The sequence below is a fragment of the Gobius niger genome (genome assembly GCF_951799975.1).
Source record: "Gobius niger genome assembly, chromosome: 16".
Taxonomy (NCBI): domain Eukaryota; kingdom Metazoa; phylum Chordata; class Actinopteri; order Gobiiformes; family Gobiidae; genus Gobius; species Gobius niger.
This window is the reverse complement of record NC_136867.1, coordinates 29303170-29317432: the sequence shown is the minus strand read 5'-3', so window position 1 is coordinate 29317432 and position 14263 is coordinate 29303170. Positions and strand designations below refer to the sequence as shown.

Here is a 14263-nt window from a genome sequence, read left to right as displayed (position 1 = left end):
GGTATAAATTCGGCGTGACCGTCGGTTACGCACAGGTTTACTTTGATCCAGTAGATCAACGTGCTCACCCCTAACACCAAACACACCCCTAGCACCAAAACAACAACAGTTTTCCATAAATAAACCACACGTGCCTCAAGTGCCACAACACCAGGTCTGATCTGAGTTTTAAGGAGACGTTTCCATCGTGTGTCAGTCTTTACCTCCTGATGATGCTCCTTGTGGAGCCACAGCTCAGTCCAAAAGAAAGAAGAACATTTCACAGGGAGCAGAGCAACTTTTTTCTATTTTTTCCAATTCATCCGCTCCAAGAATCCTGCCGCTGTAGCGCAAATGTTCCAACACGCTACAGTTTTCTTGTAACTGCTGCATAACTCTGCAACTCCTCCACAGCCGACATGACAGTTTCTGATCAGTTAAATCCTGTACATTTCGTAACTTTGTGCATTTGAACGGTGTCTCTGTCCCGCCCGCTCAGCTTGGATCTGCAGCAGCGGAGGGACACTTTTATATCTTTCATCTTTGTTAAACATTGCGCTGCATCAGCATTAGGGCGGCAACTAACGATTATTTTGTAATCGATTAGTCTATCGATCATTTTGACGATTAATCGATTAATTGCTTGGCTGTGAATGGTGTAGGAAAGTTTTATTTTTTCAATTTTTTTTTATCACATTACAGCTTAAGTCGTGCTGTTTAACCTCTTAACTCCCACCTGAACCGAGCACATTTTCTCCAGTTTGGCTTTACCCCAATCCAAAAGCTTCTGGAAAGAAGGTGAGAAAATAGCGACAAAACTGAGACGAAAACAAGGATGGAAATGTGGCAAAAAATTGATGAAAAAGTGGGAAAAATTGACAAAAAATTACAAAAATGTGACCAAAAAATGACCAAAATTTGATAAAAATGTACGAAAAAAATAAAAATGTGACCAAAAAATTACAAAAAAATTGACAAAAAAATTACAAAAAAATTACAAAAATGTGATAAAAACTTGACAAAAAAATGTGACAAAAATATTACAAAAAATTGACAAAAAAATTACACAAAAATGACAAAAAATGTGACAATAAAACGACCAAAATTTGATTAAAAATGGACAAAAAAAGTTACAAAAATGAGTTGAATCCCCAACAAAAAAATTCTGGAAAAAAAATCTGATGACGTGAGGAAAAAGATCCTCTCGGTTCAGGCGGGAGTTAAGGGGTTAAGGAAGTGCTGATGGACTAAACTAAAGGGAAATGTTTTTTAAAGGCTCTACTCATGAAATTCACATTGTTCCAAACACTACAGACCCTAAATATAAAATCAAAGTAGGTTTTCATGAAAAATACTACATTTTTTTGGTAATTTTTGCTCCATTTTCATCTGTGTGAGCCAGAAAACCATTAATCGATTACTAAAATAGTTGTCGACTCTTTCAATAATCGATTAGTCGTCGATTAATCGCTTAGTCGTTTCAGCCCTAATCAGCATGTTACGCGTTTACAGGATACAAGGAGATTCTGACAGGCCTGGTTTGGGAATCGAGCCCTTTCCCGCTACACGTGGATACCAAACGTGTCAGTATTTGTGAATGAAGAAGCGTGGGAAATGTTGGAGTCACTTCCTGGATAAACCTCCAGCTCAAAGCCACAAAACGTCAGAGAATAAACATCGGAAAGAGTGAGTTTGGTTTGTTTTTTGCTCTGATGTTTTAACTTAAAGAGAAAACTCGCTGAGATTCTGAACATGGAGCTCCAGCAGCGTCTCAGACAAAATAATGCGGAGAACGAAACGAAGCCTGGACACAGACGCTGGAAGCGGAGCCCTGTTTGTTGTTGGAGAAGTGTTTTCTGGCGTCTCCGGGGGGGGGGGGCGGCGGGGGGGGCGTGCGGGGCAGAGGAGGCTTCGTTATCGGGGAAGAGGCGCTGAGGAGCGAGGCCCGCACGCCGGAGCCGCCAGAGCTCAAAGGTCAGGCCTGTTTGTGCCTCTGCAAACGCTGACAGCAGTCAAACCCTCGCCCCGGCCCCGGCGATGATGATGGGTCAATTACCGCAAAGGTCGAGAGGAGGCGCCGCAGGTGAGGGGGGGAAATGAATTCAGAGGTATCAATTCTACACTTTAGCTGCAGATCAGTAAAGGCGGAGGCGAGTGAACCGGCTAATCCACAAGAATGGGGGAAACTGTCTAAAATTAAAGCGACAAGGTTTGAATAATTGATAACGCCGGGTTTAAATTTACACAGAATTAAAGTTTAAGAGCAAAATAATAAAGTAACAACAGACAACAATAACAATTCCGTTGTCCAGAGCCGTGTATGGTTAATACGAACTCTCTTAAAGCAGCACTCAGTAACTTATTTACCTTAATAAACAGAGGTGGGAGACTCGAGTCACATGACTTGACTCGAGTCGCAATTTTCGGGCCTTGAGACTTACTTGACCAAAGCTGCAAAAAGACTTGACTTGACTTGGGACTTACTGTTTGTGACTCGAGACTTAACTTGGACTTGAGGCCAGTGACTCTCAATGACTCGCTGTGACTTTATAGTTATTAATTATTTGAGTGAAACTGTCGAAAGATTAATTTCGTAAAAGCGGCGCATCTTTGTTTACATTATGGTAATTAGCCACATGCGTGTTCGGTTTCCCGACACAGCGCTTCTAATCAATACAGCGCGAAAAGGCAGGAGGAAATACTACGTCGAAATACGTGCATTAAAAGTTTTCTAAACAGAGTGAAGAAGTTACGGACAGGAAAACGTTTGAAACAATGGACTGAACCTACAGCGCAGACGGAGCCTCCAGAACCACGACGTAAGAGCTGATTAATCAACAGGAATCTTGGGGCTTTTCGATGTTTTAATTCGTTCACACAAAGTTTACAGCATTTAGTGACTATTTTCCGCATCCGACACAGCGGGACTGAAGGCTACACAGAATCTACTTTGAGCAGGGACGAATCCGAGTATACAGGGGCCGGGGCAGTACAGGGGAACCACTGACAGAAAAACCGCCAGAGACTAACAAAAATAAAAATATTATTTTATATTTATATTTCAGACTGCAGGAAAAGCAGCTCATATTTAAAATACTATATTTCATATTTTTTAAGTCTGGAGGATGAATTGCACCGTTTACTAGGGCTGAACGATTAATCGCATTATTACACAATGCGATTTCGAAATCGCAGAGGCACGCGATTTCAGCCCATGCAGCTGACGCCGCAGCCCATAAAAGTGAATGTAGCGGCGAGAGACGCCACCGCCGCCCGCACAGCACTCCACCCGCGCTCCACCCGCGCTCCACCCGCGCTCCACCCGCGCTCCACCCGCGCTCCACCCGCGCTCCACCGCCTGCTCTTGTTTACTTCTCCGTCTACTTCAGGTGCGCGGTAGATCGTGGATGTGAAAATATCAGCGCATATAAAGCAGCCACTGCTCAGGACTATTGCTGTTTCCTCTGTTAGCATTGCGTTAGCTGCAGCGCTCAGGACTATTGCTGTTTCCACTGTTAGCATTGCGTTAGCTGCAGCGCTCAGGACTATTGCTGTTTCCACTGTTAGCATTGCGTTAGCTGCAGCGCTCAGGACTATTGCTGTTTCCACTGTTAGCATTGCGTTAGCTGCAGCGCAAAGGACTATTGCTGTTTCCTCTGTTAGCATTGCGTTAGCTGCAGCGCTCAGGACTATTGCTGTTTCCTCCGTTAGCATTGCGTTAGCTGCAGCGCTAAGGACTATTGCTGTTTTCTCTGTTAGCATTGCGTTAGCTGCAGCGCTAAGGACTATTGCTGTTTCCTCCATTAGCATCGCGTTAGCTGCAGCGCTACACGGTCTCATGCTCTGATCACAGAAACTAGGATATAGCTTAAATGACACATGTTATTCGCACAGATATAATAAAATGCAAATATATTCCGTACACAGCTTTATTTTGGCCCTTGGAGACGCCCTTACTGTACACTGAACTCTCTCCTTCCACTAAAACATGTACAACAGCTCCTCCTCCCGTGTCTGTGAGCGATTCCGACGCGGCGCTGATTTATTTTGACGAGGTGTAACAGGAAGCGGCAGCAGAGAGAAAGTAAAGGCCTGCATTAATATTCATGAGGGTCTTCAAAGCACCGCCACAATAAGACCATCTGCTCAGGCACAGGCAGGTGGAGCCCGGGCCAGACGAGGACTAAAGCGGGACTAAAGCAGGTCTAAAGCGGGACTAAAGCGGGACTAAAGCAGGACTAAAGCAGGACTAAAGCGGGACTAAAGCAGGTCTAAAGCGGGACTAAAGCAGGACTAAAGCAGGACTAAAGCTGGACTAAAGCAGGGCTAAAGGAGGACTAAAGCAGGACTAAAGCAGGACTAAAGCAGGACTAAAGCGGGACTAAAGCGGGACTAAAGCAGGACTAAAGCAGGACTAAAGCAGGACTAAAGCAGGACTAAAGCAGGACTAAAGCAGGACTAAAGCAGGACTAAAGCAGGACTAAAGCAGGACTAAAGCAGGACTAAAGCAGGACTAAAGCGGGACTAAAGCAGGTCTAAAGCGGGACTAAAGCGGGACTAAAGCAGGACTAAAGCAGGACTAAAGCAGGACTAAAGCGGGACTAAAGCCGGACTAAAGCAGGACTAAAGCAGGACTAAAGCAGGACTAAAGCAGGACTAAAGCAGGACTAAAGCGGGACTAAAGCAGGTCTAAAGCGGGACTAAAGCAGGACTAAAGCAGGACTAAAGCAGGACTAAAGCGGGACTAAAGCCGGACTAAAGCAGGACTAAAGCAGGACTAAAGCAGGACTAAAGCAGGACTAAAGCAGGACTAAAGCGGGACTAAAGCAGGTCTAAAGCGGGACTAAAGCGGGACTAAAGCAGGACTAAAGCAGGACTAAAGCAGGACTAAAGCGGGACTAAAGCCGGACTAAAGCAGGACTAAAGCAGGACTAAAGCAGGACTAAAGCAGGACTAAAGCAGGACTAAAGGAGGACTAAAGCAGGACTAAAGCAGGACTAAAGCGGGACTAAAGCGGGACTAAAGCAGGACTAAAGCGGGACTAAAGCGGGACTAAAGCGGGACTAAAGCAGGACTAAAGCAGGACTAAAGCAGGACTAAAGGAGGACTAAAGCAGGACTAAAGCGGGACTAAAGCAGGACTAAAGCAGGTCTAAAGCGGGACTAAAGCGGGACTAAAGCAGGACTAAAGCAGGACTAAAGGAGGACTAAAGCAGGACTAAAGCAGGACTAAAGCGGGACTAAAGCAGGACTAAAGCAGGACTAAAGCGGGACTAAAGCTGGACTAAAGCAGGGCTAAAGCAGGACTAAAGCAGGACTAAAGCAGGACTAAAGCAGGACTAAAGCAGGACTAAAGCAGGACTAAAGCGGGACTAAAGCAGGACTAAAGCAGGACTAAAGCAGGACTAAAGCAGGACTAAAGCAGGACTAAAGCAGGTCTAAAGCAGGACTAAAGCAGGACTAAAGCAGGACTAAAGCAGGACTAAAGCAGGACTAAAGCAGGACTAAAGCGGGACTAAAGCGGGACTAAAGCTGGACTAAAGCAGGACTAAAGCAGGACTAAAGCAGGACTAAAGCAGGACTAAAGCAGGACTAAAGCAGGACTAAAGCAGGACTAAAGCGGGACTAAAGCAGGACTAAAGCAGGACTAAAGCGGGACTAAAGCGGGACTAAAGCAGGACTAAAGCAGGTCTAAAGCAGGGCTAAAGCAGGACTAAAGCAGGTCTAAAGCAGGGCTAAAGCAGGACTAAAGCAGGACTAAAGCAGGACTAAAGCAGGACTAAAGCAGGACTAAAGCAGGACTAAAGCAGGACTAAAGCAGGACTAAAGCAGGACTAAAGCAGGACTAAAGCTGGACTAAAGCAGGGCTAAAGGAGGACTAAAGCAGGACTAAAGCAGGACTAAAGCAGGACTAAAGCAGGACTAAAGCGGGACTAAAGCAGGACTAAAGCGGGACTAAAGCAGGACTAAAGCAGGGCTAAAGCAGGACTAAAGCGGGACTAAAGCAGGACTAAAGCGGGACTAAAGCAGGACTAAAGCGGGGCTAAAGCGGGACTAAAGCGGGACTAAAGCGGGACTAAAGCAGGACTAAAGCAGGACTAAAGCGGGACTAAAGCGGGACTAAAGCGGGACTAAAGCGGGACTAAAGCGTGATTAAAGCGGGACTAAAGCGGGACTAAAGCGGGACTAAAGCGGGACTAAAGCGTGACTAAAGCGGGACTATAGCAGGACTAAAGCAGGACTAAAGCGGGGCTAAAGCAGGACTAAAGCGGGACTAAAGCGGGACTAAAGCAGGACTAAAGCAGGACTAAAGCGGGACTAAAGCAGGACTAAAGCGGGACTAAAGCGGGACTAAAGCAGGACTAAAGCAGGACTAAAGCGGGACTAAAGCGGGACTAAAGCGGGACTAAAGCAGGACTAAAGCGGGACTAAAGCAGGACTAAAGCGGGACTAAAGCGGGACTAAAGCAGGACTAAAGCAGGACTAAAGCGGGACTAAAGCAGGACTAAAGCAGGACTAAAGCGGGACTAAAGCAGGACTAAAGCGGGACTAAAGCGGGACTAAAGCAGGACTAAAGCGGGACTAAAGCGGGACTAAAGCAGGACTAAAGCAGGACTAAAGCGGGACTAAAGCAGGACTAAAGCAGGACTAAAGCGGGACTAAAGCGGGACTAAAGCAGGACTAAAGCGGGACTAAAGCAGGACTAAAGCAGGACTAAAGCGGGACTAAAGCAGGACTAAAGCAGGACTAAAGCGGGACTAAAGCAGGACTAAAGCGGGACTAAAGCGGGACTAAAGCGGGACTAAAGCAGGACTAAAGCGGGACTAAAGCAGGACTAAAGCGGGACTAAAGCAGGACTAAAGCGGGACTAAAGCGGGACTAAAGCAGGACTAAAGCAGGACTAAAGCGGGACTAAAGCAGGACTAAAGCGGGACTAAAGCGGGACTAAAGCAGGACTAAAGCAGGACTAAAGCGGGACTAAAGCAGGACTAAAGCAGGACTAAAGCGGGGCTAAAGCGGGACTAAAGCGGGACTAAAGCGGGACTAAAGCAGGACTAAAGCAGGACTAAAGCGGGACTAAAGCGGGACTAAAGCGGGACTAAAGCGGGACTAAAGCGTGACTAAAGCGGGACTAAAGCGGGACTAAAGCGGGACTAAAGCGGGACTAAAGCGTGACTAAAGCGGGACTATAGCAGGACTAAAGCAGGACTAAAGCGGGGCTAAAGCAGGACTAAAGCGGGACTAAAGCGGGACTAAAGCAGGACTAAAGCGTGACTAAAGCGGGACTAAAGCGGGACTAAAGCGGGACTAAAGCGGGACTAAAGCGGGACTAAAGCGGGACTAAAGCGGGACTAAAGCGGGACTAAAGCGGGACTAAAGGAGGACTAAAGCAGGACTAAAGCGGGACTAAAGCGGGACTAAAGCGGGACTAAAGCAGGACTAAAGCGGGACTAAAGCGGGACTAAAGCGGGACTAAAGCGGGACTAAAGCAGGACTAAAGCAGGACTAAAGCGGGACTAAAGCGGGACTAAAGCGGGACTAAAGCAGGACTAAAGCAGGACTAAAGCAGGACTAAAGCAGGACTAAAGCGGGACTAAAGCTCTTCCATTCTTCCTTCCTTCCCTCTTCCTTTCTTCCTTCCTTCTTTCCCTCCCTCCTTCCTTCCTTCCTTCCTTCCCTCTTCCTTTCTTCCTTCCTTCCTTGTTTCCTTCCTTCCCTCTTCCTTTCTTCCTTCCTTCCTTGTTTCCTTCCTTCCCTCTTCCTTTCTTCCTTCCTTCTTTCCCTCCTTCCTTCCTTCCTTCCTTCCCTCTTCCTTTCTTCCTTCCTTCCTTGTTTCCTTCCTTCCCTCTTCCTTACTTCCTTCCTTCCTTGTTTCCTTCCCTCCCTCTTCCTTACTTCCTTCCTTCCTTGTTTCCTTCCTTCCCTCTTCCTTTCTTCCTTCCTTGTTTCCTTCCTTCCTTCCCTCTTCCTTGTTTCCTTCCTTCCTTCCTTCCTTGTTTCCTTCCTTCCTTCCCTCTTCCTTTCTTCCTTACTTCCTTTCTTCCTTCCTTGTTTCCTTCCTTCCCTCTTCCTTTCTTCCTTACTTCCTTCCTTCCTTGTTTCCTTCCCTCTTCCTTTCTTCCTTCCTTCTTTCCCTCCTTCCTTCCTTCCTTCCCTCTTCCTTTCTTCCTTACTTCCTTCCTTCCTTGTTTCCTTCCCTCTTCCTTTCTTCCTTCCTTCTTTCCCTCCTTCCTTCCTTCCTTCCCTCTTCCTTTCTTCCTTCCTTCCTTCCTTCCTTGTTTCCTTCCCTCTTCCTTTCTTCCTTCCTTCTTTCCCTCCTTCCTTCCTTCCTTCCTTGTTTCCTTCCTTCCTTCCCTCTTCCTTTCTTCTTTACTTCCTTTCTTCCTTCCTTCCTTCCCTCTTCCTTTCTTCCTTCCTTCCTTGTTTCCTTCCTTCCCTCTTCCTTTCTTCCTTCCTTCTTTCCCTCCTTCCTTCCTTCCTTCCCTCTTCCTTTCTTCCTTACTTCCTTCCTTCCTTGTTTCCTTCCCTCTTCCTTTCTTCCTTCCTTCTTTCCCTCCTTCCTTCCTTCCTTGTTTCCTTCCTTCCTTCCTTCCTTGTTTCCTTCCTTCCTTCTTTCCCTCCTTCCTTCCTTCCTTCCTTGTTTCCTTCCTTCCTTCCTTCCTTCCTTGTTTCCTTCCCTCCTTCCTTCCTTCCTTACTTCCTTGTCACTATAATCCAAATTTGTAACAGTTTGGAAAACATTTTAACCTCTTAACCCCCACCTCAACTGAGCCCTTTTTCTCCAGTTTGGCTTTACCCAAATCTAAAAGCATGAAGTGCCTGACTTCTATATCGTCTCTTCATATTTCTGTCAGTCTCTACAGTGAAAGTTTCACCGTAAAAATCTCTACATTGAATAGTTTCACCTGCAGCGTCTCGTGTTAATCCAGCCTCTACAGGAACCGAGTAAGTCCCAGAATCCTCTCTGGCGGGTCTGACCTCTGACCTCAGAGCGTTTGGGATGAGACGGAGCTCATCAGCTCTGAGTGGAGTTTGTCTTTGAAATGAGAGCTTTAAAGAGACAGGACACGAGGAGGAGGAGGGGGGAGAGAGGGAGGGAGGGAGAGAGGGAGGGAGGGGGAGAGAAGGAGAGAGAGACAGAGAGGGAGAGAGAGACAGAGAGGGAGAGAGAGAGGGGAAGAAAGAGGCAGGGAGAGAGAAGGAGAGAGAGACAGAGAGGGAGAAAGAGAGACAGAGAAGGAGAGAGAGACAGAGAGGGAGAAAGAGAGACAGAGAGAGAGGGAGAGAGAGAGGGAGGAGAGGGGGAGGGAGAGAGAGAGAAGGAGAGAGAGACAGAGGGAGAGAGAGGAGAAGAAAGAGGGAGGAGAGAGAGAGGGAGGGAGAGGGGGGGAGGGAGAGAGAAGGAGAGAGAGAGGGAGAGAAAGAGGGAGGAGAGGGGGAGGGAGAGAGAGAGAAGGAGAGAGAGACAGAGGGAGAGAGAGGAGAAGAAAGAGGGAGGAGAGAGAGAGGGAGGGAGAGGGGGGGAGGGAGAGAGAAGGAGAGAGAGACAGAGAAGGAGAGAGGGGAAGAAAGAGGGAGGAGAGGGAGAGGGGGGAGGGAGAGAAAAGGAGAGATCGCAGGAGAGAGAGAGGTTTCAAAAGACAAACGGTTCATCACCAAAGACAGAATAACTCGGGGCAGGTTTGACACAGGCAGCAGAGCTTTTTACAAACACCGTGTTTAACCTCTTATCCTGAACCGAGCACCACTTCCCCAGTCTGGCTTTATTCAAATCTAAAAGCTTCATCAAAATAGCGACAAAAGTGAGAAGAAAATGAGGACGAAAGCGCAACAAAAAGGTGACCAAAAAAAGAGAAACGTAAGAGTGACGAAAAGACAATAAAAAAGCCTCATAAAAAAGCAAGATGTTATTGTTATTTGAATTGAATAATAATCATTCAGGAGAAAACGGCCCAACAGAAAGAACTCAGGAGCAGCAGCATCACCTGGAACTTCCCACTTAAGCGTTGATAAAAACAGAGTTGGGACGTTATTCCCTCCTCAGCTCAGAGACAGATCCACATCAGGACCGTTTTACTGAAGATAAACTTTTCCAAACTCACTGAGCTGATCCAGAAAGTGAAAACTCCACACGACAAAGATCTGTTACACAGTGAGAGCGCTCACTCTGTCCACAAACAATCTCTGATCAGGAGTTAGCTAAAGCTAAAGCTAAAGGTAAAGGTAAAGCTAAAGGTAAAGCTAAAGGTAAAGCTAAAGGTAAAGGTAAAGGTAAAGCTAAAGGTAAAGGTAAAGGTAAAGGTAAAGCTAAAGCTAAAGGTAAAGCTAAAGGTAAAGCTAAAGCTAAAGGTAAAGCTAAAGGTAAAGCTAAAGGTAAAGCTAAAGGTAAAGGTAAAGCTAAAGGTAAAGCTAAAGCTAAAGCTAAAAGTAAAGGTAAAAGTAAAGGTAAAGCTAAAGGTAAAGCTAAAGGTAAAGCTAAAGCTAAAAGTAAAGCTAAAGGTAAAGGTAAAGCTAAAGCTAAACGTAAAGCTAAAAGTAAAGGTAAAGCTAAAAGTAAAGCTAAAGGTAAAGCTAAAGCTAAAGGTAAAGCTAAAGCTAAATATAAAGCCAGTGTGTTTCACTTTGTCTAAGAGTCGAGTTTCTTATTCAGTCCAGGTTTAGTCCTGGTTTTTAACTAGTTTTCTGTAAGTCTTGGTTTAGTCCTGGTTTAGTCCTGGTTTAGTCCTGGTTTAGTCCTGGTTTAGTCCTGGTTTAGTCTTGGTTTAGTCCTGGTTTAGTCCTGCTTTAGTCCTGGTTTAGTCCTGCTTTAGTCCTGGTTTAGTCCTGCTTTAGTCCTGCTTTAGTCCTGGTTTAGTCCTGGTTTAGTCCTGGTTTAGTCTTGGTTTAGTCCTGGTTTAGTCCTGGTTTAGTCCTGGTTTAGTCCTGGTTTAGTCTTGGTTTAGTCCTGGTTTAGTCCTGGTTTAGTCCTGGTTTAGTCCTGGTTTAGTCCTGCTTTAGTCCTGGTTTAGTCCTGGTTTAGTCCTGCTTTAGTCCTGGTTTAGTCCTGGTTTAGTCCTGCTTTAGTCCTGGTTTAGTCCTGGTTTAGTCCTGGTTTAGTCCTGGTTTAGTCCTGGTTTAGTCCTGGTTTAGTCCTGCTTTAGTCCTGGTTTAGTCCTGGTTTAGTCCTGGTTTAGTCCTGGTTTAGTCCTGGTTTAGACCTGGTTTAGTCCTGGTTTAGTCCTGGTTTAGTCTTGGTTTAGTCCTGGTTTAGACCTGGTTTAGTCCTGGTTTAGTCCTGGTTTAGTCTTGGTTTAGACCTGGTTTAGTCCTGGTTTAGTCCTGGTTTAGTCCTTGTTTAGTCCTGGTTTAGACCTGGTTTAGTCCTGGTTTAGTCTTGGTTTAGTCCTGGTTTAGTCCTGGTTTAGACCTGGTTTAGTCCTTGTTTAGTCCTGGTTTAGTCCTGGTTTAGTCCTGGTTTAGACCTGGTTTAGTCCTGGTTTAGTCCTGGTTTAGACCTGGTTTAGTCCTTGTTTAGTCCTGGTTTAGTCCTGGTTTAGTCCTGCTTTAGTCCTGGTTTAGTCCTGGTTTAGTCCTGGTTTAGTCCTGGTTTAGTCTTGGTTTAGTCTTGGTTTAGACCTGATCTAGCCCTGGTTTAGTCCTGGTTTAGTCCTGGTTTAGCCCTGGTTTAGTCCTGGTTTAGACCTGGTTTAGTCCTGGTTTAGTCTTGGTTTAGTCCTGGTTTAGTCCTGGTTTAGACCTGGTTTAGTCCTGGTTTAGTCTTGGTTTAGTCCTGGTTTAGTCCTGGTTTAGACCTGGTTTAGTCCTGGTTTAGTCTTGGTTTAGTCTTGGTTTAGTCCTGGTTTAGACCTGGTTTAGTCCTGGTTTAGTCTTGGTTTAGTCCTGGTTTAGTCCTGGTTTAGACCTGGTTTAGTCCTGGTTTAGTCTTGGTTTAGTCTTGGTTTAGTCCTGGTTTAGACCTGGTTTAGTCCTGGTTTAGTCTTGGTTTAGTCCTGGTTTAGTCCTGGTTTAGACCTGGTTTAGTCCTTGTTTAGTCCTGGTTTAGTCCTGGTTTAGTCTTGGTTTAGTCCTGGTTTAGTCCTGGTTTAGACCTGGTTTAGTCCTGGTTTAGTCTTGGTTTAGTCTTGGTTTAGTCCTGGTTTAGACCTGGTTTAGTCCTGGTTTAGTCTTGGTTTAGTCCTGGTTTAGTCCTGGTTTAGACCTGGTTTAGTCCTGCTTTAGTCCTGGTTTAGTCCTGGTTTAGTCCTGGTTTAGACCTGGTTTAGTCCTGGTTTAGTCCTGGTTTAGTCCTGGTTTACTCCTGGTTTAGTCCTGGTTTTTAACTAGTTTTCTGTAAGTCCTGGTTTAGTCCTGGTTTAGTCCTGCTTTAGTCCTGCTTTAGTCTTGGTTTAGTCCTGGTTTAGTCCTGGTTTAGTCCTGGTTTAGTCCTGGTTTAGTCTTGGTTTAGTCCTGGTTTAGTCCTGCTTTAGTCCTGCTTTAGTCCTGGTTTAGTCCTGGTTTAGTCCTGGTTTAGTCCTGGTTTAGTCCTGGTTTAGTCCTGCTTTAGTCCTGGTTTAGTCCTGGTTTAGTCCTGGTTTAGTCTTGGTTTAGTCCTGGTTTAGTCCTGCTTTAGTCCTGCTTTAGTCCTGGTTTAGTCCTGGTTTAGTCCTGGTTTAGTCCTGGTTTAGTCCTGCTTTAGTCCTGGTTTAGTCCTGGTTTAGTCCTGGTTTAGTCCTGCTTTAGTCCTGCTTTAGTCCTGGTTTAGTCCTGGTTTAGTCCTGGTTTAGTCCTGGTTTAGTCCTGCTTTAGTCCTGCTTTAGTCCTGCTTTAGTCCTGACTCAGTCCATCTCTGATAATAAACACATTGTTACGCTTGTTATACATAATCTTCTTCAGACTTCGGAGCTGCAGTTACACCATGTCTCCACTGACGCTTGGTGGCGCTGTTTCTCCCCCTCCTGCTGCTGCTTTAGTGAGTCTCTATAATGTTCACAGACTTTTTACTCACGTCTTCAGTTTATATATTTCTAAAGTCAAACCAGTTGCCTCATTATGACCTGAAGAACCTCAGCTTCTGCTCTGAGGGAAACGTATCCAGAGAACTGCATTATGGGAGCTGTCAGGTGACCCTCTCCTGCCCACGAGACGCCCTCTCTCCCGCAGTACCCAGGGCGGCCACCAGAGGGCTGTGATTGTGTTTATCAGGGTGTGTTTGTCCCGGGGCTCCTCACCTTTGACGGAGGTGTTGGGCGGCGGCCCCTCCATGCGCAGGTTCCAGGGCGGGTCTCCCTGGTTGGCGAAGTCCCTCATCTTCAGGTAGCTGATGGTCAGGCGGATGATGGACGCCTTGTCCAGCTGTGACGTGATGGCCCCGGGCAGCGGCAGCATCTTGGCCAGCTCGTAAAACTCAAAGTTCTCCTTCCCCCGACGCGACCGCGCAGCGTCCCGGGACTTCTCCTTCCGCAGGGCCTGCAGCCTGGAGAGAGGAGGGCGGAGGGGTCAGAGGTCATCCGGGGAGAGGGTCAGGGGGCGTCAGGGGAGAGGGTCAGGGGTCATGAGGGGAGAGCGGGAGGGTCAGGGGAGAGCGGGAGGGTCAGAGGTCATCAGGGGAGAGCGGGAGGGTCAGGGGTCATCAGGAGAGCGGGAGGGTCAGGGGTCGTCAGGGGAGAGCGGGAGGGTCAGGGGTCATCAGGAGAGCGGGAGGGTCAGGGGTCGTCAGGGGAGAGCGGGAGGGTCAGGGGTCATCAGGGGAGAGCGGGAGGGTCAGGGGTCATCAGGGGAGAGGGTCAGGGGTCATCAGGGGAGAGGGTCAGGGGTCATCAGGGGAGAGCGGGAGGGTCAGGGGTCGTCAGGGGAGAGCGGGAGGGTCAGGGGTCGTCAGGGGAGAGCGGGAGGGTCAGGGGTCGTCAGGGGAGAGCGGGAGGGTCAGGGGTCATCAGGAGAGCGGGAGGGTCAGGGGTCGTCAGGGGAGAGTGGGAGGGTCAGGGGTCATCAGGGGAGAGGGTCAGGGGTCATCAGGGGAGAGCGGGAGGGTCAGGGGTCGTCAGGGGAGAGCGGGAGGGTCAGGGGTCGTCAGGGGAGAGCGGGAGGGTCAGGGGTCGTCAGGGGAGAGCGGGAGGGTCAGGGGTCATCAGGAGAGCGGGAGGGTCAGGGGTCGTCAGGGGAGAGTGGGAGGGTCAGGGGTCATCAGGGGAGAGGGTCAGGGGTCTAAGGGCATGTGTGAGAAGATTTACATTTAAACCATCAATCAATCAATCAACCCATTGCAGCCGGTTTAAAGCTCTTCACAACCACATAAAGTGCGTTAC

At 47.3% G+C, this 14263-nt stretch overlaps 1 protein-coding gene across 1 annotated transcript in view; it reads right to left on the bottom strand.

Moving 5' to 3' along the window:
- Positions 1 to 13467, bottom strand: part of npas3 (neuronal PAS domain protein 3) — a 236584-nt gene extending 223117 nt beyond the window's left edge. The window contains exon 1 of the mRNA XM_079573413.1: positions 13187 to 13467. Within this exon, the coding sequence (XP_079429539.1) occupies positions 13187 to 13343 (157 nt within the window). The 5' untranslated portion in view covers positions 13344 to 13467. The remainder of the gene's footprint in view (positions 1 to 13186) is intronic.
- Positions 13468 to 14263: the final 796 nt, after the last annotated feature.